The 26,575-nt window shown below is 40.9% G+C and overlaps 1 protein-coding gene and 1 long non-coding RNA gene across 2 annotated transcripts in view; one reads left to right on the top strand and one right to left on the bottom strand.

Annotated features, from left to right (window-relative positions):
- The first annotated feature begins 7 nt into the window (after window positions 1-7).
- On the top strand, window positions 8-22,659 carry LOC136792803 (uncharacterized). Its single transcript, XR_010837241.1, has 3 exons — window positions 8-82; window positions 1,643-1,802; window positions 19,022-22,659. It is a non-coding gene; the product is annotated as an uncharacterized lncRNA (long non-coding RNA).
- HTR2A (5-hydroxytryptamine receptor 2A) overlaps window positions 4,250-26,575 on the bottom strand; it is a 63,329-nt gene continuing 41,003 nt past the window's right edge. Inside the window, exon 3 of the mRNA XM_059041870.2 lies at window positions 4,250-8,155. Coding sequence (XP_058897853.1) covers window positions 7,356-8,155 — 800 coding nt within the window. The 3' untranslated portion in view covers window positions 4,250-7,355. The remainder of the gene's footprint in view (window positions 8,156-26,575) is intronic.

The following is a 26,575-nucleotide window of genomic DNA, read 5'->3' as shown; positions in this document are numbered from 1 at the left end:
AGTCCTACGTCAGGGAGCCGCCAGCCGCCTTGGCCCAGACTCTTACCAGCGGGCGCAGGATAAGGCCCAGGCTTGAATGAACGTGAGCTCTGGCCCCGTTTAACTCGTGGAAAATGTTTCCACGTAGCCTTTTGAAGTTATTTAGAAACCAGGACATAATTTCAAATCTCCTCCCCCGCGCCTCCCCAGTCGTTCCAGTTCACCTACTTGGTAGCTGGAGTGAAATAGGAGCCATTTAAAAATCTCCTGTGCTGGAAACACAGTAGAAGCTTCCCCAGTGTCCTCTTTTCTCCCTTCTCTCAATGTTAGTTGAATTGAGCAATACAGTTGTTGGTTGCTGACTTACAACAAATGCTTGCCCTTTTGCTTCCGTTGCGTGATTTAACGAAATTGTGAGTGTACTTTGCCTGTTGAGAAAATTAAACATGATTACAAAAAAAAAAAAATGCTTTTTAACCGACAGCTAGATAGACATATTGTAAATGACATCTTCTGAAAGACAAGGCTGGTTTTGTGGGCATGCAACCTGTCCAGTGGAACAGGACCTCAGAAGGACTCCGAGGTCCTAGTTTCTTTCCTGTGCCGCATTGTTAATAAATTCTGAAAGGGCCCACATATTTCCATTTTGCAAGGGGCCCTGCAAATGATGTGGCCGATTTTCTGAAAGGAGTGGAAGGTGAAGTGACCTCTATTGGAACTGATGTTATAAATATAGATGCTACGTGTCAGCATTTCTCCCCGTGGCCCAGGCCTATTTGGCCATAGTGACCTATGGACTGAACTAATCTGTCGAGCTGTGGACCGACTGGAATTCGGGCTGAAGATAGCATTTATTTAATCAAAATAATATTTTTATTCTGAGGAAGCATTGAAATGAAAAATTCATTTTACTTTCTACTATTTAAAAAAAAATTAATTATTTTAAAAACTTTAATTTTTTAAATTTATTATTGGCTGCGTTGGGTCTTTGTTGCTGCCTGCGGGCTTTCTCTAGTTGCGGCGATCCGGGGCCACTCTTCCTTGCGGTGCACTATTTTTTAATACAAATTACTGAAAACGGAATTTTCTTCAAACTGAGTTTCGCAACTAAAATAGAATACCCAAGTTTGCAAGTTGTTTAGAACTGATAGGAAATCTTTGGAGAAACTTAAAGGGGATTTATTTAATAAATTGATTGCTCTGGGGTGCAGACTAGCCTAAGAACTGTGAGATCAAGTCTTTTACTGAAAGGTTCTTGTGTTGCTACAGTGTGATGATAACCGGAAGTAAAATTTAAAATTTATTTTACTCAACATAAATACAATTATAATATATAGCTCCAATAAATTTCTGTTTCTTCTTTAATGTTATATGTATAATTTTGTAATATATAATTTGAAAAGATATAAGTATGCGCCCCCCCCATACTCATTGCAACATTATTTACAATAGACAAGACATGGGAACATCCTAAGTGTCCATCGATGGATGAATGGATGAAAAAATGTGAGATTTTATGTATATGTGCACAATGGGATATTACTTAGCCTTAAGAAAGAAGAAAATCTTGCCATTTGTTACAAGATGAATGACCCTGAGGGCATTATGCTAAATGAAATAAATCAGACAAAGACAAATAGTGAATGATTTCCTTTATATGTAGGCTCTAAAAAGCAGTTCAACATGGTGACATAGGAAGAGCCTGAACTCACCTCCTCCCAGAGACACACCAAGTCTACAGCTACTTATGGTACAGTTCACTCCGAAAAAGACGAGAAAATTAGCTGAGTAACTCCTTCACATCAGCAAACACATCAAAGCAGGTAAGAAAGTCTGAGACAGAGTCTCGCCATAAACCCAACCCCTGGCATGGCAGCCCGCAATCCCAAGGAACCTCACAGACCCTGAGCTTCTCCCCAGGAGTGAAGGGTTATGCCCTGCTTCAGGCACTCCACCTTTTAAGACCTGCATCTGAAAAATGAGTCTCCCAAACATCTGACTTTGAAAACCATGAGAGCCAAAAGGCTGTTCTCCTCTCTTTCTTAATATCTCAACATCCCCAAATTGATACCCCTTTCACCTTAACTGTCTTTCACTAATTTCAAAGCTTCACAAAGTAAAAATTACATATTCCCACTTTTATGATTTCAGTTAGATTCATCGCAAGGTCTAGGAAGCTATTTGTTTTTGCAAACTGCCTGCAAAGATAATCAAAAATTAACAAAGAAGTTGTGTCTTACTGCATATTTACTGGGGCAAATATCCATGGAAAGAAAGCTTAGTAATATTATTATCGTCCTCAGTTTAGAATGAAATCTTTAAAGTCACAAATATTTCAAAATCATCATTATTATTGTGGATTAAAATTCAATGTTAAGTTATAAAACTTTATATAAATTATGAAGTGTCTGACAGCACCTGTTTTTTTGCGGGTCATTTGAGCAATACCAGGGGATGTTTCTTGCCCCCCAATTTCTTTCTCACTTGTGTCTCTGGTGCCTAAAAGTTTTGCCTTTGGTTCCTGCCTTTTGGTTTATCTTCATGGTGTACAGCTAAAGGGATCTCAGTGAGAGACAATGGATTACCAGCTTGAATTACTTATTAGTGATCTAGCCAAGAGGAGAAACCTGAGGGAATGGCATATAAAGTAAATAGGGTTTTTTTGGTTTTTTTTTTGCGGTACGCGGGCCTCTCGCTGTTGTGGCCTCTCCCGTTGCGGAGCACAGGCTCCGGACGCGCAGGCTCAGCGGCCATGGTTCACCTCAGCGGCCATGGTTCACGGGCCCAGCTTCTCCGCGGCATGTGGGATCTTCCCGGATCGGGGCACGAACCCATGTCCCCTGCCTCAGCAGGCGGATTCTCAACCACTGCGCCACCAGGGAACCCCAGCAAATAGGTTTTGATGTAAGCAACAGAGAACCAATGAAGGGAACTCTACATTATGGTGAGAACAAAGCAGAAGCAAATAGTTGTAAAAAATGAGAAGCATTCAGAGAAAGGATAGAAGCTGTTGAATAATAATGTTGCGTATCCCACAGTTTTGTTTAGAATTTGCTCTGATGGCTAATAATGTATAGAGGCTTTTTTTTCTTTATAATAACAACACATTTACAACATTTATACAGTGTTTTACAGATTATCAAGCACAGCCATAGCCATGATCTCATTTAAGCAACATTGTTAGTTAGCCAGGACAGGTACTAGTAGTTCCATTTTAGAGACAGTGAAATTGAGGCACAGGGTAATTCAATGACTTGTCCAAGTTCATGTAACCAGTGTACAGGGAAGCTAAGATGGGAACTTGCATCTTTTGGTTCTGAGCCCAGTGCTGTTTCTCCTGTACCGAATTGAGCAGGGGAAAAAGTTTACGCTTCAGAGTCAGGCTTGCACTTGTCACTTTTCTTGCCAGCTGTGTGACCTCAGGCATGTTACTAACTGCTCTGAATCTCAGTCTCTCCATCAGTGAAAAAGAGTGAATAATAATACCTACCTTGTAGACTTGTAAGGATTCCATCAGGTAAAGTAAGCAAAGCAACCAGCTTAATGCCTGGCACATGATAGGTACTCAATACATGGAGCTGTAAACACCTGGAAAAGATACATACTGTCCCTATTTCCCTTTCCCTACATTTAGAGGTGAAATGATGAATCAGAGCAACTTTCCTGTTTATTCAATGATATAGCGTCTCCTTGGTTTACTTTAATTCTTGAAACTAGCTCCTGCAAAAGTGTGTGTGTGTGTGTGTGTGTGTGTGTGTGTGTGTATAAATGTATCTGTGAATGTCTTCAGGTACACCTGTACACGTGTACCCACAGGTGGAACCAGACATAATGATCAAACATGGAACATTTATCTGCTACAGATAACTAGAAACAGGATCATTACTATAAATCTAACTCAACCAGGTGGGTCCTAGCTCTATGACCAAGCTCCAGAAGCACAGGCTTTGTCCTCTCAAAACACCTGGATGGTACCTGGAGTTCCCAGCCTGATGACATGGGAGGTTTCGGGCAACTTTCTTTAGCGGACACAGCTATAGACTCAAAAAGTTGCATTTAGGGCTTCCCTGGTGGCGCAGTGGTTGAGAGTCTGCCTGCCGATGCAGGGGACACGGGTTCGTGCCCCGGTCCGGGAGGATCCCACATGCCGCGGAGCGGCTGGGCCCGTGGGCCATGGCCGCTGAGCCTGCGCGTCCGGAGCCTGTGCTTCGCAACGGGAGAGGCCGCAACAGTGAGAGGCCCGCATATCACAAAAAAAAAAAAAAAAAAAAAAAAGTTGCATTTATTTTTGAGTATACTTTATTTACAATTATTCATTCTTTCTTGAAATCTTTTAGAATAGCCTTGATTAAAATCATGACATAAAAATCTTCGCTGTATTTGTTACATATGGCACAGAATAATTTAACACTTTTTAATATGTTTCATTGATGCACAAATGGAAGAAGCACCTTGTGCAAAAGCACTACAGTAACAGTTCAATTTGGCTATGGTAGCATTTTTAAAAATGACCATGAGATGGCGCTGTGCCCAAGTAGATTAAGTATGCTTTAAACTGAAAGTTTTCCCTAATTATGGCACTTAATTCTATTCTTTAAACTTAGAAGAATCTACCATTCAACTTAAAGTAGAATAAGGTTGGTCGCTCTAACAATATTGACTAGGAGTGAGTCCTTTGATCACATATCCATAAATAATTCAAGGACTGTTTCACTGGAGTGAGGGGTGTGTTAAAAAGCCTTAGTGGGACTTCCCTGGTGGTCCCGTGATTCGGACTCCGTGCTTTCACGGCCGAGGGCGCGGGTTCAATCCCTGACTGGGGAACTAAGATCCTGCAATCTGCATGGCGTGGCTGAAGAAGAAAAGAAAAAACAAAAGAAAAGAAAAAAGAAAAAAAAAGCCTTAGTAATCAGAACATCCCCAGACTAAACAAAGGGTCCAAAGGTACCATTTTATTTAGGATCAATCAACTGTGTAAAAGGAGCATTGTTTTCACCACCCTCATAGAATTGTGTTAAAAGTCTTCCCACAAAATTAGGTCAACATCCAGTTTATTGAAAGAGCTGACATTTCTGTTACATTTTAATCTGCTTTGACAGCAATGGAAGGTCATAGAAACATTAGAACATGAAATTCACATTCAAATTGACATGATACAAACATGCACACGTGTATATACTGTGTTTTCATTAATGACTTGCTTTTCCTCCATATAAATATATAAATACTGAATAAAGTGCATGGGAACATGTCTGTACAAGAATACAGATACATGTTTGTCTATATACACTTGAATAGGTAATTATGGAGAGAAAAAACATAACACATTTGTAATATATATGTAGTCGAAAGACTTATCAGGCAGTATTTATGTTCATTCTCATCAAGATTGAGTATATGGGTGTAGAATCTGTAGTCTTTAATATATAATGAGATGGGCAGAGTTATAAACTAAGGCAAAATACATTAGAGACTTTTTAACATTTGTATCAGTTAGTATGGTATAATCATGAAAATAGTTTAGTTCAAATGCAGCCTAGATACTAGCAGCTTATTAGAAATTCTACCTTTGAAAAAAACCCCTTTCAATGTACCTAAAAGGACATAATTAGGACAGACCTAATGCATTTCCAAATTACACAACAGAATCTCCCACATTCTTTAGTTTTCAAATATATAGTTTCTTCTAATGGCATACAGCAAAAACTATTTCTCATTCAATAGAAATGCTTCAGTATTGTAATCACATATCTAACATCCATTCCAATAAGAATGTGCGATTTAACCTAGAGTAGGTGAATTAACTGCTGTTAATCTCTGTCTCCTTAACAAACTTTTCTATGAAAAGTTTTTGAGGGGTGGGATGTCCAGTGTCAGTGAGTAATAAATGAGTTTGTTTTCAGGAAAGTGGAATAAAATTTTGCTCAAAACTATGGTAGTTATAGTTGGGGTCCAGGTTGAAGCTCATATTCCTAAATTAATTGCAGATTTTGACCTCAAGTGGTATTTTCCCCCTCCTTTGTTTGGTTGGTATTCGTTGGCAAGGAGTCGGGAAACTTACTGAGAAAACTACCCTTGGAGTTGAAATAAACTTGTTTCTGAGCCAGGTGAGAAGGAAATAAATTGAACTGATTCTCCAAATGTCTGTTAATTACTATTTTGATAAGTGCCATTCAAATTAGGTCCTTTTCTTTAAAGGCAAAGATCTTGTTTTAATTATTTTTACATCCTTAGTACCTAGGAAATTTCTTCACAGATGGTGTACACTCGATCAATGATTGTGAATCCAAAGCTGAACAGTTTTAGTAAATAATATAGATTGATCTGAAAGCATCGGTTTATCTGATGGGTGCCAACAGGTGGGTCACCTGCGTTTTACAGAGATGTCCTAAGACTCTACTGCTGTCAGTAGACAAAAACCTGACTTTGTTCCTCGATCCTGACACGGTCGCATCAATACCGCTTACTGCCCAGAGGAGTGCGGGCATGACGCAGTCATTAAAGAGCAAGTTACCAAACCCTTCTGTGGTGCTGTTAGGAGAAGCAATTTCTAGAAATGTATCTGGTAATGTTTGATTATCCTTTTGAGAGTTTACCTAATAGAGCAAACACTAAACAAGACCACACTGGAAATTCAGAATAAAGCACAAAGTAGTAGAAGAGAAAGCAGCAATAGTTATTAAATAACACTTAAAAATCTTGTTCACTTCTGAGAAGAATTCATTTGAAGTGCAGCAAATGCCAGCAACTTTGTGAACATTGCAAAATGGCATCTATGAAAAAGCAGGATTGAAAAAGTTGTCAAGTGTTTCTTTTCAGTATCTGAGCAATTCGGATTTCATCACACTGTCTTTAGTGTCTGTTTGTTGTCGTCATCTAAAACGTGTGTCATGGTAAGTTTTAAAGAGAAGTTTTTCCTTATGTGAGAGGCCATTATATTCATCCAACGTTTCACTATTTAGAGCTATTTTTGTTTACAGCGACAGGTAACCAACTCACGCCGTCAATTAACAACATAGTAGCAAGGTTTTCACTTGCAGATAGGAGACAATTTAGATTTATTTATGGCCTCGTTGTAATTATACAATAAAAGCGAATTATTTTAAAGACATATAATTTACAATGTTAAAAATAACATTATAAAGCTCACAGCTGAAATGCCGTCAGAATACCTTTGAAGTGCACGTTCTGTAGCATTGAACCCTGCTTTTCACTGACCTAATAAAAATGAGGCATAGAGATATTATTGTTGGTTCCATTAGACTGGCCTAATTTTTTCCAGTCTCCCTATTTTCTTTTCTTTTCTTCTTTTTCCTCCCAGATAGGGGGGAAGATTGCTCAGTGTGCCCTCCACAGTTGCCATGGCAACCAGTCCATCACACACAGCTAACCTTTTCATTCACTGTGTTGATATTATCTGCAGGAGCATCTTCTGAATGTTGTTTTCCTAGAGCAACCATAGTGCAGTCGTTATCTGTCGTCTTGCCGTCTTCCTTTGAATTCTTTCTTTGTCCCACTTGGAGTTGACTAGACTTGTAGGCCAAGGCTGGGATAGTGTTCACTAAAATTAACTGCAATGGTTTTTTATTTTCCTTGTACTGACACTGAATATACCTGGAAAAGGCCGACCTGTAGGTCTTATTGAACAGTGTGTACACTAGAGGGTTGACTGCTGAGGAGAGGTAACCGATCCAAACAAACACGTTGAGCAGGGCTCCAATGACATCCTCGTTGCAGGACTCTTTGCAGATGACGGCCATTATGTTGGTGATGAAGAAGGGGCACCACATCACCACAAACAGAAAGAAGACAATGCCCAGCACCTTGCACGCCTTCTGTTCGTTGCTGATGGACTGCATAGTCCTCCTGCCGTAGGAGCCTGGCTCCCTGTGGCTGGACCGCTGGAAGAGCTTTTCTGAAGACAGGGAGCTCTGAGGCAGGAAGCTGAAAGAAGCTACTTTGGCCCGTGTTCCAAGATCACTCACACACAGAGTAGCTTCTTTCTGGAGCGACTTGATGGTTAGAAAGTAGGTGATCACCATGATGGTTAAGGGAATGAAAAAGGACACGAAAGAGCCAATCAGGACAAAGTTATCATCGGCGAGTAGGCAACTTCCTTCCTTAAAGACCTTCGAATCATCCTGGAGCCCAAAGACTGGTATTGGCATGGATATACCTGGAGTTGGACAGAAAATGAAACATGATTATTAAGGAATTGAGTATATGAAGGCAGGAGCATCAGCACATAATGGCTGTTCACAGGATTTTATGTTAGCATTGTTCAAAACTTAACACAGGGACTTCCCGGGCAGTCCAGTGGTTAAGACTTTGCCTTCCAATGCAAGGGGTGCAGGTTTGATCCCTGGTCGGGGAGCTCACATCCCATATGCCTCGTGGCCAAAAAACCAAAACAAAACAGAAGCAGTATTGTAACAAATTCAATGAAGACTTTAAAAATGGTCCATATCAAAAAAAAAATCTAAAAAAAAAAAAATAGTTAACATATGCTTTCAAAGAGAATTAAAATTCTCTTTGACTTACTTATCTGTTTTATAAATATATATTACATAGTTCCTTATATTTACATTGCCCTATATAGACAATCCTTTACTTATAAAGAAATACAAGAAATCTGTTTAATTTTTTCATGCTATATTTTTCTGATTATAACATTATACTTATTAACTGAAGAAGAAACATACTGAGAAAAAGAAAAAAATAAAAATGACCAAATGATGCCACCACCCAGAGATAATCATCATTAATAATTTGATGATGTTTATTTTAGGTACACACACACACACACCATGCACGCACATTTAAAAACAAATTCACCCGGTCCGGGACGATCCCACGTGCCGCGGAGCGACTAGCCCCGTGAGCCATGCCTGCTGAGCCTGCACGTCCAGAGCCTGTGCTCCGCAATGGGAGAGGCCACAACAGTGAGGGGCCCATGTAACGCAAAAAAAACCCAATAAAAACCAAATTCAGATTATATTTCATATACAGTTCTGTAACACTTTTTTTCACCTTACGTATCATGAGCATGGTTTACACAAATAACTTCATAAAATCAAAAACAAAATATATTTTCTTTCTAGCAAATTTGGAAAATGCAAAAAAGTAACAACAAGTAAAGAATAATAACATGTATTCTTGCCAGTCAGGGGCAACCATAATTTACTTTTTGTGTAGTTTTATTCTTCCATTTCCATGCATATATATATGTGCATGCAATATTTTATGTGCAGTTTTATATCTTCTTATTCCATTTAATATTAAATCATAAAATTGCACATATCTTAAAGTATTTTTGAAAAATTTATTTTCTAATGTGAATTTAAATTAATTTTGATTCTTTTAAAAAACACTTTTTATTATGGAAAAATTGTAACATATACAAACAACACAGAACAAAACAAAACAAAATCCAGCACAATGAACCTATTGCCCAGCTTCAGCAATGATCAACTCAAGGCCAATCTTGTTTTGCCCATATCCCTACTTGCTGCAACCCTCCCATGTTATTTTTTTTTTTTTTTTTTTTTTTTTTTGTGCTGTATGCGGGCCTCTCACTGTTGTGGCCTCTCCCGTTGCGGAGCACAGGCTCCGGACGCGCAGGCCCAGCGGCCATGGCTCACGGGCTTAGTTGCTCCGCGGCATGTGGGATCCTCCCGGACCAGGGCACGAACCCGTGTCTCCTGCATCGGCAGGCGGACTCTCAACCACTGCGCCACCAGGGAAGCCCTCCCATGTTATTTTGAAACAAATCCCAGACATCATATCATTCAATCTGTAAACATTTTAGTATATATATATATATATATATATATATATATATATATATATATACACATATATATAAGCTATGCACTCTTAAAAATCCTAATACTATCACAATACCATTCCTACTGCTAAATAGAAATGTAATATTTCCTTAATATCATTAAATATAGAGTTGGTGTTCACATTTCCAATGTCCCATAAAAGTCATTATATATTTTTAATAATATTTGTATAAGTAGAGCATTCCAAAGGGTGGATTACAAACAGATAAGCAGCCAGAGACTTTTCTTATTGACAAATACAAATTTCGGTACATAACGAGACAAATATATGGGAACGTAAGTCCATGGTCGGTTGCTTTGTCACTCACATTTGGGGAACCTGTAAAGGTCTTAGGCTCAGGCAGAGGAGGGAAAAGAGGGAATGAAGGCAACAGTTGGCCTCTAATCATGCTAATTTCTCCCCCATGATGATAGGACCAGCTGGCCACAACCAGCACTGTACAGTTTGGGGGACGTGGGAATGTCTTCCTCTACTGGCCTGGGACTGGTCAGGCCAGGCAATCATGTGTTTGTCATAAAGGAAGAATCAGGATGATGGAGAAAGGAGAGGAAACATGGATCAAATACTCTTTATAACTTAGTTTAAGGTTGCTTCCTTTGTGAAGGGTAGATACCACAGGGGCACCCTGGGAGAGTCAGCAAAAAGTGTCTTCCTACCTCTTGCCCATGTTTTCAGCTCCTTCAGAACTGTATAATAGGGAGTGTCCTGGTCCCTGCTTCTGACCACCCTTTAGAGTCTAGTAAGTGGTCACAATCCAGCCAGGAACACAGGTTCATTCCAGAGGTGGGAGCTACTGCTTGCTTGACTCTTGCTATCCGTGGAGAAACCTCCTTTGAGGATCTATAATCTAACTTCTGCATACTCAGAACAGAGCTCATCTCCATCCAACTATGGATCAGACTGTCCTAGCCTCACGTCACCTCACACTGGCCATCCTTGCAAGGAGGGTACATTAGCTTGAGTTCATGTAATGCTTAACACAAATCTCCCTCAGTGACATTCACCACTATCTTCACAGACTGAGTTGTCAATATCTGTCACTTGTCTGTGCAGGGCCATCCCAGGATTCTTGGAAGGTGGAGGCAAATGACATCAGAGCCGTTCTTAAGGACACTCAGTGTGGTTGATGGCTCTTCATTTCCTTCATTCCTCTCTGTCCCTGGCCTGTTTCTGGGAACATTCTGTGGGCCAAGAAGAGACGGAAGAAATATGGCTCCAAGAGGGACATCCTCTGAGATTCTGGATACGTGTCAGTTTTGCTTATCCTTCAAAAAATTCTTGATTGGGCTTCCCTGGTGGCGCAGTGGTTGAGAATCCGCCTGCCGATGCAGGGGTCACGGGTTCGTGCCCTGGTCCGGGAAGATCCCACATGCCGCGGAGCACCTAAGCCCGTGAGCCATGGCCGCTGGGCCTGCGCGTCCGGAGCCTGTGCTCCGCAATGGGAGAGGCCACAGCAGTGAGAGGCCCGCATACAGAAAAAAAAAAAAAAAAAAAAAAAAAAAAAAAAAAAAAAAAAAAAAAAAAAAATTCTTGATTGTAAAAGTTAAGACACGGTTTCCAAGAAGAGAGTTTTGTTTTTCTAACGTTTGAACATATTATCTGTGAAAGGTGTTGCCGGTACTAATCTACATGATCTTTGTTAGTGTAGTTATTCACTAATTAGAACGGATGCAACCAACATGCCTCCATGGATGTGGTGAGGATAAAATGAATCAAATATGCAGAGCACCTAGGGCAGTGCTTAGTGCAGAGTAGATGTTCTACCAATGGTAGGTAAACATGAGAGTAGCATTCTTTGCAGGTTTATTCAGATTAAATACACTGACTTGATTTTTCTCTATTTGTTCTATTTTGCTTTGCTTGTGTATGCTAGACTATAATGTATAATAGATCTTAAATCAAAAGAAGTTAAAGAGACTTTTGGCTATTGTCTCTATAGTTAATAAATAATGATGTAATTATTATCTTCTGCCAGGGTGACAAAGGGTCTCAATCAATTTTAGTTTTGTACAGCTAGAACCGTTGATTGCTTTTCTAATGTGATGAATTATAGCCATTAAGATTAGTCATGATATGCAGAAACAAAATATCAACTGTCCAAGAAAAAAAGTATATGATTTTGTTATTCACCTCTTGGGTGTGCATTTTCCTGATTAATACAAAGGAAGTCACCACCTTGAGAACCTTTTGCCCTATTTGTTTGTGACCTGGTAATTTAGATAAGTGGCAATTCTCAATTAACCAGAATATAGGATTACCTAAAACACCAAATTTCAGTCATTTGGAATTCAGATACGTACTGTGCCCTTGTTTGAGGAGAAGACATACTTTCTCTCTCTCTCTCTTTCATACACCCCCACACACACACCCCTCCAGAATGGCCCAACTTCTGTGGTCAGGGAGGGAAAAGGGTTGATGGAGCCATTTCACTGAAGTACAGATTCCTCCATGAGCTCCCTGGGATGAAGAGCCACTTTAAAGCAGCTGGGGGGGGGGGGGGCTTCCCTGGTGGCGCAGTGGTTGAGAATCCGCCTGCCAATGCAGGGAACACGGGCTCGTGCCCCGGTCCGGGAAGATCCCACATGCCGCGGAGCGGCTGGGCCCGTGAGCCATGGCCGCTGAGCCTGCGCGTCCAGAGCCTGTGCTCCGCAACGGGAGAAGCCACAACAGTGAGAGGCCCGCATACCACAAAAAAAAAAAAAAAAAAAAAAAAGCAGCTGGGGCAAGAGGGCACAGATAGGTCATCTACTAGGGAGACCTTGGTTTGGACGGGCGGAATCAAACTGATTGGGTCTTTAAAATGGCAAAGAACATTTAGATAGACTTTGTGGGTACAATAAGCAATTCAAAAGCAAGCTCCTACCAAGAGAGACGAAGACACTCCCTGAGAGCCAAGATTGCGGTCACAGCCGTCTCCAATGCATTAATTTTCTGATTGCTTTGTTTGATAATAGCTGCTTTTGGAGACCTGAGATCTCCTCTCACTTGAAATTTCTGCATATAAAGCGTTGTCCTTTATGAACAAACAGACAGTAGCTTGAGCTAGTGACTCTGCATTTTGTTTAACATATTTTTCTGAGGAGTGGAAAACAGCAATCAAAATTCAGTATGAGTATTGCATCCTCCTTGCTCATTTTTATTTCTTTTTATTCAGACGAAGACAATGAAATAATAGGAAACATTGACACCCAGGAACATGGAGGCTTTGGCTGGTGTCTTGCGGGCCTCTCACTGTTGTGGCCTCTCCCACTGCGGAGCGCAGGCTCCGGACACGCAGGCTCAGCGGCCATGGCTCACGGGCCCAGCCGCTGTGTGGCATGTGGGATCTTCCCGGACCGGGGCACGAACCCGTGTCCCCTGCATCGGCAGGCGGATTCTCAACCACTGCGCCACCAGGGAAGCCCGGTGTCTTTCTTTTAAGGTAGCCCTGCCTAGTCTTTGCGTATGAAGTTTGAACTTCTGGTATAATATGTTACCACAGTCAGGATAAATGGCCCTAACCCTGTAGCACTGGCTGTGAAAAGCAAGCTTTATTCTTAATCCTAGATTTTTACACTTTAATATTTTTGGACTGAAGGTACTTCTGAGACAGTGTTTCCTTGGGAAATAAGAAGGTTGATTTACTAGGGAGAGATCCTCTGATAGGGAACCGGTGGGAATCCCCAGGTCCTCAGGTCAGGTAGGAGGTGGAGAGGAAAAGAAACAAATACCTCAGGACTCCCATGAAAGAGACCAAATTTTGGTTCATAGGTTTAATTGCCCCTGAAACTACTACTTTCCCTTTGCATTTTAACACATGCTGAAGTTTTTCAAGTTATAAGAATGGATTTACTAGCAGTTTGACAGAAAGTGAATACTAAAGGCTGGTTATCACACCACAGGGAGAGAGAGATTGAATATATAGGCCAAGTGGGGCTGGGACTCCCCATCCATCAAGGACAGAGTTAGCTCTGAGTTAGCTCAAGAGTTGCTGAATTCCTTATAGCTGAAGGTCTGCTGACAGGGCAGGTGTACATAGCAGTGAAAGTGAGACATACATGTCAGTTACCCGAGAAATTGTATGTTTCTTCTTAGATTAATTCTGAATATCTCTGACAAGAAATCGTAACTTTTCAAAGTACTTTTACATGTATTCATTTACTCTGAATTGATTTTTTTTTTTTTTTTACAAAATTGTAAAAATACTAACCACATTGCCCTATAGGCAGATAAACATTTCATTCTATAGAAAAACTGAGGCTTAGCAAGCAATTTATTTAGAATCACACAGCAACTTAGGGGAAAAATCAAGACTCAGTCTTAGGTTTCTCAGTTCTTATGGCTGATTATTTTTATCTGCTTATTTGTTTCTTTAATGGAAGTTATAAAAGTCTACGATTATATCAGAGGTCCTTAACATCGGTTTTAGGAAGAGAGTAATAGTCCTAAAATCTGCAAACTTTGCATATATGTACACTGTTTTGGAGAAGATAGAGGCTTCATCAGATTATCAGAAAAGCTTCTGCTCCCAAGGCTGTTAATAACTACTGAATTATATCAACACCCTAACTATAGAACACACACACACACACACACACACACACACACACACACACACACCAATGATTCTCTACACCTTGATACTTTCTTTTTCATTCTTTAATCTCAAAGGTGAAATTTCCTCCAGTGAGATATTATTTTTGAGGCCAGACAGATATTTTAAAACTGAAATCCTTATGACCAACATCTACACTTTTTATTTTCAATATAGCAGTTATTCTCAACTTTGGCTGCATATTAGAATTACCTGGGGAGCTTTTGAAAATTACTTTGCCTGGGCTCCATTCCCAGAAGTTCTGACATTAGTACCTTAAACAATACTAATGTTCAGGTCCCACAGGAACATTATCGTCAAAACAAAAGGACACCCAGCTGATCCTAATCTACAACCAGTGTCCAGAACCTAAGAGGTATAGGATTAAAAGTGTAGTAAAAATGTGTTTCTTTAAAAATAAGACCAAATCAAGTAAAGTTTTACAATTCTGCCCTTTGCCTTCATTAAACACATCTATTAATTTTCCAAGGGGCTCAGGCTAACTTCCCGCAGCAAACAGCAAAGGAACAGGGGGAATTGATGGAGAAGTAAAGAAACCTGCCCTTTATCCCTCCCCCTTCCTGTGCAGGAGTTGTCTGGGGGAAATAAAAAAGTGTTGAGTGAGGTTATTATGTTAAGCCCCAAGTCCTTGTTTCAATTCTTTGACTGTTATGACTGAATCTCCAAAAAGCTTTTAAAGCTTGTGTTCTGCCCCAGTCCATGCATGATACTTGGAAGAAATGCTCAAAGTCTCCTTGCGGTACAAGCAGTCGCGCACTCACTGCCAGAGCTGGTGGCCTTGGTTCCTGGTCCTGGCTTCCCAGAAAGGCGATTTCTTGCTCTTCTGACCCTCGCTCCTTTCCCATTGTGTTTTATAGCCCAGAAATTGTGCTTTTTTTAAATTTAATTTTTATTTTATATTGGAGTATAGTTGATTTACAATGTTGTGTTAGTTTCAGGCGTATAGCTGAAGTGCTTTAGTTATACATATACATATAACCATTCCTTTCAGATGCTTTTCCCATGTAGGTTATTACAGAATGTTGAGTAGAGGTCCCTGTGCTATTCAGTAGGTCCTTATTGATTATCTATTTTATATATAGTAGTGCATATATGTTAATCCCAAACTCCTGATTTATTCTTTCCCCCCGCCCCCAGAAGTTGGGCTTTTAATGGGATGATCTTGCACTGAAAGGTAAAGAGATTGAATTCTGACTTGTCAAACATGGATTGTCAGCTCTCACTGGGACACCTGAAAGTCCATCCACATCTCTCATCCCAGGCAGATTGGCGTCCACCCACCACCTTCTTTCCATGACAATATGTCATGAAACCCAAATAGAATCTGAATGATACAACGGAACTTGAAAAAATTATCAGAGCCTCATTTTGTTGTTGGAATCACAATAAAGCTACTTTGCAAACTCTTCCATTCAACTTGTCATCTGTAATAAGTGGGTATCATCCTATCCATCAACAGAAAACTGTTCTTGTCTAGATTGCATATGTAGCCACGTGCTCATGAGCAAAGGTTTATTTGCCAAAATAAATTCGTCTCTGTCTCACGTGATGGAACCTCATCTTTCAAGAACTACATCCTTCCATTTGTTTAAAAGGGGGTAGATTTTGGAGTGATTCCTTCTGAAAGCTTAGAGAAGGAAACTCACATGTGACACCTCATTTCAGAGACTCTGGTCTAGAAGGTGTGTATAGAAATGGTTACAGTGTCTGAAAAGTGAGCTGGTAGCAGGTGCCCTCATAATCCAGGCCTATGGGGAGTCCGTTATTCCCCCAGCCTCTCTCATCCACGGCTTCGCAAAGCACCACATTTATCACATTACGTTATGAAGAACTACAGTGTCCCTAACGCTCGAGCCATTACCAACGACGGAGCCCACCCTACCCTACAAGGTCTCTGTGATGTGGTCTTAATGTCATTATTCAACCTTCTCGATTTTGACATAGCCATGTGGTGTGCTCTCTCTTCTTTATGTTATATCTTGAACTATTAAGGAGGGTATTGTACGTAGCTTGACTTTCCAGCTAATCACATAGTGTGGTCTGGGTAGCTCCCAAGATCCTTCGGCTACCACTGTGTCTTCCCCCAGTGGCGGGCTTGGTATACCGCAGTGTCCCGCTGCTAGAGTGAAGGGTCCCATTTTGCGTACCTATAGTACCTCGGTGGGTTAACTATTAATCCAAACTTGAGTTGTAGAGGCACAGAGATGCACAGCAGGGGAAACTCCTGAGGGCATGGGCATCGCAAAGAAGCCCATCGTAGGAGAGAGACACAGAGAATAGCTTGGGATGCAGGTCAGAGAGGAATGTGGTGTCCGTGGCATGTTGAGTTGTTCCTAAAAGACTTGAGCACCATGGGGGAAGAAAGATGCACTGTACATAGTATCTGGGAGGTCTGGACTCACTTTTTCACTTTGCCCTGGACCAGTTCTGATGCCACCCGCTCCCCTGAAATGCTCTACCAGCCTATGGGGGGGCTCCAGACTTTCTCTGTAGCAAGGACCTAAGGGTGGCAGCTGGTTGGGTGTGGGGAGCCAGGCAACCTGTCTTGTGGCTACATTTGTTTTTAATTTGACTGTTTGATTATTTGGGGGTGGTTTGGAGGCTGTAGATGGAGATCGTGTTCCCAGACCATATTTTACATTTCTTTTGAGACATATCTCATGACATCCTTCTTTCAAGACATCCCTTGTATGAAGCTTTCCCCGAATTATTTCTCTCTGTAATAAGAACTCCTTTTTTCTCACTCTCTAGTCCTTCATCACCCCCATAAATAATTAACACTGAGCCAACTCACACTTCTAATGCCTTAGAATTTTTCTCTAGAAATGTCATTTCAGCCATGTGATGATAATCTCATTAATGGCAGGGATATCATTTCTTTTACTTATTGCAGGTCCCTCCAGCATCATGACGCTCTGTTCATACTTGGAGCTTAGTAAATGCTTGTGGGATTAGTGAGCAAATGAATGAGGAGAAGAGAAAAGATAAGGAATTATAAATGTAAAGTATAATCAATTGTATAGACACAACTTGCATTTACTGGATTATTTCAGAATATTTTCCTTCATTTTTGCCCAAAAAACAAATGAGTAAATGAGGTTACCAGTTAGCCGCATAGGGCAGAAAGAGGGAAAACAGATATTTATGTGACACTCAACTTGTATACCTTGTGGGAGAACTATGTATAGGATTAACCAGCACATGTGCTGACTACCTTAACAGCTAAAATCACAAGGGAAAAGATGGCTGTGAAATGCAGCGCCTGAGAGAGAATCAGGAGACCCGGGTTTATTCCTGACTGTTCTAACTCATAGATCTAGAGCTGTTGTTTTTCTCAAAGCTCTCTTTCAAGTAAATTAAATAGGTATGTATTAGGAAACTAGAGCATGATACAGTGGGGAAAGCACAGAATAGGGCATCACAAGACACAGGTTTGCACCATCCCTAGCTGAGTGACCTTAGGCTGCTTAATTTTAAAGCCTCCCTCTGTAAGATGGAGATAATAAAACGAGGCCTTCCCTAATTTACCTACAGGGCTTTGGTGAGAAAACAGTGAGGTGATGTGTCAATTATTTTGTAAACTTTTAAGTTGAAAGTGATTATAATTAACTTGGCACTATGCTTGATTCTGTGGGTACCACAGAAGACCTTTGAGAACCTTCGTGAAGTCTAAGATCTTGCAGGGAAAACAAAATAGACAGAGGTGATTTAGAAGGACAGCAGTGCAGGATAGAATGAGATCAAGAGGCAAAACAGGTGACGTGGATAAACACTCCTACACGATGTCAGAAGGTGACGATCATTGTAGGTTAGTGTCTCCAGGAAAGAGTTGTGCAGGGGACAGGATGGCTAAGCTGGGTCTTGTGGGTGAATAGACTCTGGTCAGGGGTCAGGTCCAAAGGCAGGGAGACAGGTGTACGATCGCTGTACATCCGGGGCCGAAGTGCACTTGGCCTTGCCAGGGCTGAGTTGAGCTGGGTTTGGCGGGCAACTGAACTCAGGAGTAAGCACACATGCTCCTCAGAGGCACTAAGCAGGTCTTCTGTCTGTGACAGCAATCTGTTTTAGTCATTCATCCAGTGATCAAATATAAAAAAATAAATAAATAAGAAATAAATAAATAATACAGTGAACTAGGTACTTTAGGAATTGAGAGGAAGAAGCTGCTTGAGTCTACAATCACTGCAGTTAGAGACTTTTGGCTGTCACTCACGAACTCATCAATCCAAATCAAGACTAGGAGGAAGAGAATGTGAGGTGTAAACAGAAAATCTAGGTTCAGCACTGGCATCGAATTGTTAAAATGCAATCAAGGTAAAGCTGTACCTACCCTGGATATTTTTTTTAAGGCAGCTATAATGCAGGATAGCAGTTCTCAAACGTTTTGGTCTCAAGACCCTTTTACACATTGAAAAATTATTGGGGACTCCAAGGCAGTTTTGTTTCTGTGGGTTACATCTATAAATATTTGCTGTATTAGAAGTGAATGCTGTGAACACTGAAGATAATTTATCAATCCATTTTAAAATAAAACAAATAAACCCATTATATATTAACGTAAATAATATTTTTTTTATGAAAAATACTTATGTTTTCCAGAACAAAACAGTGAGAAGGGTGGCACTGTTTCGCAGTTTTGAAACTCTCTTTAATGTTTGGCTTCATGGAAGACAGCTGGATTCTCACATATGCTTCTGCTTCAACCTGTTATACTGCATGTCAGGTATCCTCTGGAAAATTCCCCTGCACCCTCATAAAAGGATGAAACAGAAGAGGGCAAATGACACTTTATATTTTCCCAGCTTTACTGAGATATATTTGACATATACTATTGTGTATGTTTAAGATGTACAATGTGACGATTTGATACACATATATTTTGCGAAATGTTTACCACAATAAGGTCAGTTAACACATCCTTTACCTCACATAATTACCATTTTGTTGTTGTTACAGTGAGAACATTAATTAAAGCTCTATGCTCATAGAAACATTCAAGTATACAATAAGTATTGTTAACTATAGTCACCACGCTGTACCTTAGAGTCCAGAACTTATTCATCTTAGAACCGAAACTTTGCACCCTCATTTCCCCCAACCCTGGGGTTGGTAACCATCATTTTACTCTGTTTGTATAGATTCCACATATAAGTGAGATCATACAGTGTTTGTCCTTCTCTGTCTGATTTACTCACTTAGCATAGCGCCTTCAAGGTCCATCCGTGTTGTCACAAAAGGCAGGACACAAATATATATACAGCATATTTTCTTTATCCATTCATCAGTGGACACTTAGGTGTTTCCATATCTTGGCTATTGTGAATAATGCTGCGATGAACCATGGGGGTGTAGATACCTCTTTGAGATAGTGATCTCCTTTACTTTGGATATTCTTATCACTATTATGATTATTAAAATAGTATTGACCTCCTTGGCTTCCTGAAAGCATCCCGGAGATCCCTGGAACCCTCATTGAAAGCCACTGACGTGTAGAAGAAAAAGCCACCAGCTTCGAATCAGAAAACTCAAGTTTGGATCCCCTATGACCTTAAGCAAGCCGCGTAATCTGTCTGAGCTTTTTCTCCCATAAAATGGGGGATTTAATAGTATCCCCATTAAAGGATTCTCATGAGGACCATAAATGAGAATTGCTCTACTGTTTGTAGTAAATACAGAATTGTCTAGCAGACAGAAATAATAGAGAAGAATGTTCGACAGCCTTTCTTAGTGTGCAGAGTCCTTCATTCTGTCTGAAAATCCCTGCTGTAGCTGAAAACTCCTCCATCCCTTGTTTGGCTCTAACAGGAAGGAAACCCAGCTTGCCGTCATCCTTGCAGCTTAGCTTAAAAATCTATGTCTTGCTTTGCCTCTTTTGCACAGAGGTCCAAGAAGAGGGAAGCAGTTCACTAGTCACTACAAGGGCCATGTAGAGCAAGACCACCTCTCACACTGGCTGAGAACAGACTCCTCTGCTCTGTCATTTTCCACAACCGACTAAGTAGCAAGTGGTGAAAATTTAACGACCTCTTCTGCAGATGGTGACAATTAAGTCAACTGCCACGAGTACTGAGTAATGGGTGTGCAATGTGATATGACTTCAGAAAGTACATGTTAGGATTCACAGAGCAAGGATAAAAAACAGTTTTCTCCTGTGCACTTCCTCTGTGGGAACAAGGGCGGCCTGATGACATCTGGGGCTTCTTTCACAGGTGCTGGCATTCGTGGAAATCAGCACGAATGGCTTTCTCCCAAGGCAGCCCCAATGAAAGGTTCTCAAAGATGGATCTACCGCTGCTTGCTTTATCAGTCATGGATTTTGGTTTCAAGCAATAGAAGCTGATTGGGCTGATTTAGCAGAAAATGAGTTTAATAAAATGATACTGAGTAGTTCAAAGAATTCTTGAGAGGGCTGGGCTCCAGGCTAAAATTCCAGGAGTAAAATTGCATTGCCGACCTGGTCTGACGAGGAAACTTCTGCTGTTTTCTTTGTCCACTGAACATCAGAGCCTCCTGCCTCGTCAATGTCACTTCTTTACTAGGGAATCAATTATGCAACCACTGGGAACCTGATGGCCCAGCTACCTCCGTGCTGGCAAAGATATCATATTTGTTCACTTTTCTCTTCTCCACATCACAGTTTTGCCAGGAACCACAGTTTTGCCATGATCTTTGGAGGAACCTAGACCATGAGCCAATGTCCTAGCTACCAGGAAGGCTGGGAATTTGAGTTCTGCCTCTCGGGAATTTCTCCAAATATAGAAAGGCTAGTTGAAGGGGACAGGCAGCTATGACTATGCCAGGTACCCATTTCACTGGACCTAGGTATGGCCCGATTTGCAGCTGTTTTAATTGGGCTGGGTGTGGGGAGATGCCTCGTCCAAAGACGGCAAGGCTGGAATTTCTGGCCTTTTCCTATTTTCCTCTTTTTCCTATGATTGTTGTCTTTCTCTGTCATCCCTGCAGTCAGTGTATGTTCAAGTGTCTAATACTTAAAAGTAAGTCAGTCTGGAAATTACATACCAGTAGCTGTGAACCTGAATGCATACGGGACTAATGTAGTCATATAGCTGGGTTATGGGTTGGGGTACAAGATGACAGGAGAGTGGTGCTTGGAAAACTGAACAGGACAATTGCGTTGTGCAAGCCAAACCAAACAGATCTCTGGGCCAGACCGATTTTTCATTTTTCAATTAGCTTGGCATAGGTTTGGAGCTTTAAAAAGTGTTTTGGGGGTGGATTCTTCTTTATTCACATCTCTTATAGGCTTCTCATCTTGGCCTCATTCTTGGGGTCACTGTCCTTGTCCTGATAAACCGACACTGTTTCTACCATAAGGCTCAAACACATTTTAATTTTTGCTCCTGAGTCCTTTGATCAAGCAGCGTTTTCTCAGCGTGGGTTGCAGATGCACTCCCCTTGGACTCAGATCAGTGCTGCTGCCACACAGGTGGATAAGCTCTTGTTCTGACAGGTGTCCCTGGAGGAGGGGGACACAGAAAGTCCCTAACTAGTGACTCCCTTTTTTAACCTGAGCTGGTCTTTTGTATGGCCCACCTGTCTTAGCCCCTCTCTCTTTGAGCTGGTAGGATACTAGAAGCTTCTTAACAGCTTCCCACTCATATCCCCCATCCATCTGGTTGGCCCAGACCTCCAAACTTCCCATCCAGTTTCAGGGAGTCTGAGATAAAGAGCTTTGGGTTTTGATTCTCCTAGACTGTGTTTTCAGTGAGTGCTACTAAAAGTACCACTCCGTGAGATTTCATTTACTCTAACTTCTACAAGGTTATTCCTACCCTGAAATTTTACTGATGTTGGGGGAGATAAAATTTTTGTAACAACTGTTGGTGGGTATGTAAATTGATACAGCCACTATGGAGAACAGTATGGAGGTGCCTTAAAAAACTACAAATAGAACTACCATATGATCCCGCAATCCCACTCCTGGGCATACACCCTGAGAAAACCATAATTCAAAAAGAGTCATTTACCACAATGTTCATTGCAGCACTATTTACAATAGCCAGGACATGGAAGCAACGTAAATGTCCATCAACAGAGAAATGGATAAAGAAGATGTGGCACATATATACAATGGAATATTACTCAGCCATAAAAAGAAATGAAATTGAGTTATTTGTAGTGAGGTGGATGGACCTAGAGTCTGTCATACAGAGTGAAGTAAGTCAGAAAGAGAAAAAAAAAAAAATACCGTAGGCTAACACATATATATGGAATCTAAAAAAAAAAAAAAAAAGGTTCTGATGAACCTGGGGTCAGGACAGGAATAAAGACACAGACATAGAGCATGGCCTTGAGGACATGGGGAGGGGGAAGGGTAAGCTGGGACGAAGTGTCAGAGTGGCATGGACATATATACACTACCAAATGTCAAATAGATAGCTAGTTGGAAGCAGCCGCACAGCACAGGGAGATCAGCTCGGTGCTTTGTGACCACCTAGAAGGGTGGGATAGGGAGGGTGGGAGGGAGGGAGACGCAAGAGGGAGGGGATATGGGGATATAGCTATACGTATAGCTGATTCACTTTGTTATACAGCAGAAACTAACACACCATTGTAAAGCCATTATACTCCAATAAAGGTGTTAAAAAATTTTGTTTTGCAACATTGGAGAGACATTTCTCTGGTCTAATGTCTGCTTCTGAACGCTGCATCTTCGCTAGTCTAAATGTGACCTAAGCTTGCAGAAAGATGTACTAATATTGGGTTAGGAAGTAGCTTTAACCAAGAAGTCTATCCAGTTGTTATCAAGAGGATGGTTCATTGGTTTTTAAAGAGCTGAAATTGAGCTTAATGATCATCTAGCAAAGCATCTTCTTTTTACATTTGATGAACCAAGGTAGAGAGATAGTAAGTAAAAAGAGTGAGAAAAAACCTATGTTTACAGATGTCCACCATAGATAGTACAGGCACTGTGTAGGTGTTCACAAATGTTAGCAAATTTCATCCTCAAAAGGCACAAATGAGCCAGGAATTATCCCCATTTTACAGAGGAAGAAAACTGAGGTTCCAAAAATTTCTATAATTGGCTCTAGGTTTTTCAGTTAGTAGAGGAATGAGCTAGGAGTCAAGCCTAGGAATCATTTGTTTTCTTCTGTACCATTTTTTAAAAATAAGCTTTACTTTTTTTTTTTCTTTTTTTTTGCGGTACGCGGACCTCTCACTGTTGTGGCCTCTCCCGCTGCGGAGCACAGGCTCCGGACGCGCAGGCTCAGCGGCCATGGCTCACGGGCCCAGCCGCTCCGCGGCACGTGGGATCTTCCCGGACCGGGGCACGAACCCTCGTCCCCTGCGTCGGCAGGCGGACTCTCAACCACTGCGCCACCAGGGAAGCCCCAAGCTTTACTTTTTAAGAACTTTAGATTGACAGAAAAAATGTGCTGATAGTACAGAGAGTTCTCATTACCCACACCCAGTTTCCAGACACTACATTACTATGGTATGTTTATTACAATTAGGGAATCAATATGGATACATTATTGTAAGTTCATACCTGATTCCCATCTTTTCAGTTTTTACCCACTGCCCTCTTCCTGTTCCAGGATCCCATCCAGCACCCCACACTACATTTTGGGGTCATGTCTCTTTGGCTTCTCGCGGCTGTGGCAGTTTGTCAGACGTTCCTTATATTTGATGACCTTGACAGTTTGTGGAGTACTGGTCAAATATTTTGTAGAGTGAGTCTCAATTGGTATTTGTCTGATGTCCTTCTCATGGTTAGTCTGGGGTTATATGGTTTTTTAAAAAAATTAAATTATTTTTTTTATATAGCAGGTTCTTATTAGTTACATATTTTATACATATTAGTGTATATATGTCAATCCCAATCTCCCAATTCATCCTACCACCAGCCGGCACCCCCTGGACCTCACTTTTTGTCATGACCTTGGCCTCATGGTCCCTAGGCCAGTGGTCCTTTGACTACATCAGAATGTTTGGTTAGCTCCTTCACTGCTTTCACTTTATAACTAATACTTTTTTGAGTTTTAGGGATTAAGAATGTTCATGGGTCAAGAGCCTTAAGACGCAAATGAATATTATGTGGGATCTTATACACTGGAGGTAGGAATAGAAACAGGAGATGAAGTGGGAAACAAACAACAGGGCTGTGCCTTGCCGTTGATATAACTAGACTTCACTCTCAGGGCTCTTCAATACACGTATCCTATTCAAGGTCACAAATAACTCTTTAATAAGCAATACACAAATATGTAGTTGCCTATTTGGCCTTGCAACGTGGATGTCTCCAATAAGCATCCTAACTTTACACGGCCACAGTAGAGCTCTGGATTGCATCCCTCACTGCTCCGCCAATTTTCTCCACTTTCCCCGTCCTAGTTAATGGCACTACCGTCCATCCAGGTACACAGCTCAGAAACTAGAGTCATTCCTTTCATTATCCTACGCTTGCAAAAAACTCACCAACATATTATTGATTCTACCCCTAATATATATTTTATATCCAATTCTGTCTACCTTTCTCTATCTCCACTGCCATCTCTATACTCCAAGCCATTAAGATTCACACCTGGATTACTGCAAGAGCTTCTCCACTGCTCTCACTGTGTCCACACTTACCCATGTAACCCTTTGCTTGAACCCTTCAGAGATCACCCATTGCACATAGAATAACGTCTACCTCCTTACCTTGGCTGCCAGGCCTTCTCTTATCAGCCCAGCCTCCCTCTCTTTCCTTGTCTCCTAACACTCAACTCATTGCTTCTTGATGAATTGCTTGAGCTGCACTGGCTTCTTTCTGATCCTTCAACCCCATCAGCTGGTTTCCACATAGGACTTAGGACTTGCTGTTCCCACTGGCAGGAGCGTGTCCTCCATGTTCCCACGGCTGGCTCCTTCTTTATTATTCAGCATCAGTTTTAATTCCCTCTCTTTAGTGAGCCCTTTCCTGACAACTTAACCTAAATTAGCCCTTGCTTACTGTGCCTGAGTCACTCTATAGCACATTTCCCTGATTTGTTTTCTTTATAGCACTTGTCATTATATGAATTTTTAAAATTGGTCTATTTATTTGCTTGTTTATTGTTTGTCTTTTTCCATGAATGTAAACTCCATAAAAATCAGGGACTTTTCCCAAGATAGTGGCTGGCACATCGTATCCTAAGCATTAAAAAATAAACAAAGATTTGTGGAATAAATGAACAAGCAAATTCAGAGGCCTTTGAGACATAAAAAGAAGAACAGAAAGCGATTATAATTAGATAATAGACGTTCTCATTACCTTGGTTATAGGGGTAAGGGCAAGAGGTTGCCCAAATATAGGTCATTTGGGGCACTAGAAATTCTAGTCAAATTAGGTCTTTGTAGGTGATGAAGGTAAAGCTATTAAATATGAGGGCTTTCAAGAGGTAGTACCCTTTCTCCAATACCCTGCAGTTAATAAGCTCCTTCATCTTTACAGCCTAACGCTTCTTTAGGGACACTATGTAGTGGTGGTAGGGATGGTAATAATAATAATATAATAGTAGTAGCAAATAGTTGTATGATATTTTCTATGTTCTAAGTACTGTCCTAAGTGCTTTACACAAATTAGCTCACTTAATTTTCACAGCAACCCTGTGAGATACGTACTATTATTATCTCCATTTGCTGATGAAAAACTTGAGGCACTGAGAGGTTAAGTAACTTGCCTACGGTCACACAGTAAGTGGCAGAACTAGGATTTTGAGAGGCAGCCAGTCGGGCTCCAGAGTGTGTATGTTTCTTTGCTCTGTGGTTTCAGCACAGTTCAGCCGTCAAGCATGCAGCCTCGAGGGGTCAAACTACCTCATTTCAGCAAATCTGCTACTTAACAAATCACATCACTCCTGGAATCTGCATCATCAGGTCTGAATCCTGAAATTCATACTGGGCCCTAGGTGTGAAACATGCTGAGGAGTGCAAGCCTCCTTTCTTTGTATATAAATTTCACATTGAGAGCCACTTGGATGCTATTCACGGGAAGGCCAGTCATGGCTTTCCATAAGAGAGAAACAAAAATGAAGAGATATGATATGGAACCTGTCGTTCAGGAGCTTAAAGTTAAGGAGGAATTATCTACTGTAAGTCTTTAATGCACATTTCCCAGTTTTTTAAATTTGACATTTTTACATTAACATGAACAATTTTAACATTTTT

The sequence above is a fragment of the Kogia breviceps genome, chromosome 16 (genome assembly GCF_026419965.1).
Source record: "Kogia breviceps isolate mKogBre1 chromosome 16, mKogBre1 haplotype 1, whole genome shotgun sequence".
In the NCBI taxonomy this organism is placed as follows: domain Eukaryota; kingdom Metazoa; phylum Chordata; class Mammalia; order Artiodactyla; family Physeteridae; genus Kogia; species Kogia breviceps.
This window is presented reverse-complemented; position numbering and strand designations above follow the sequence as displayed.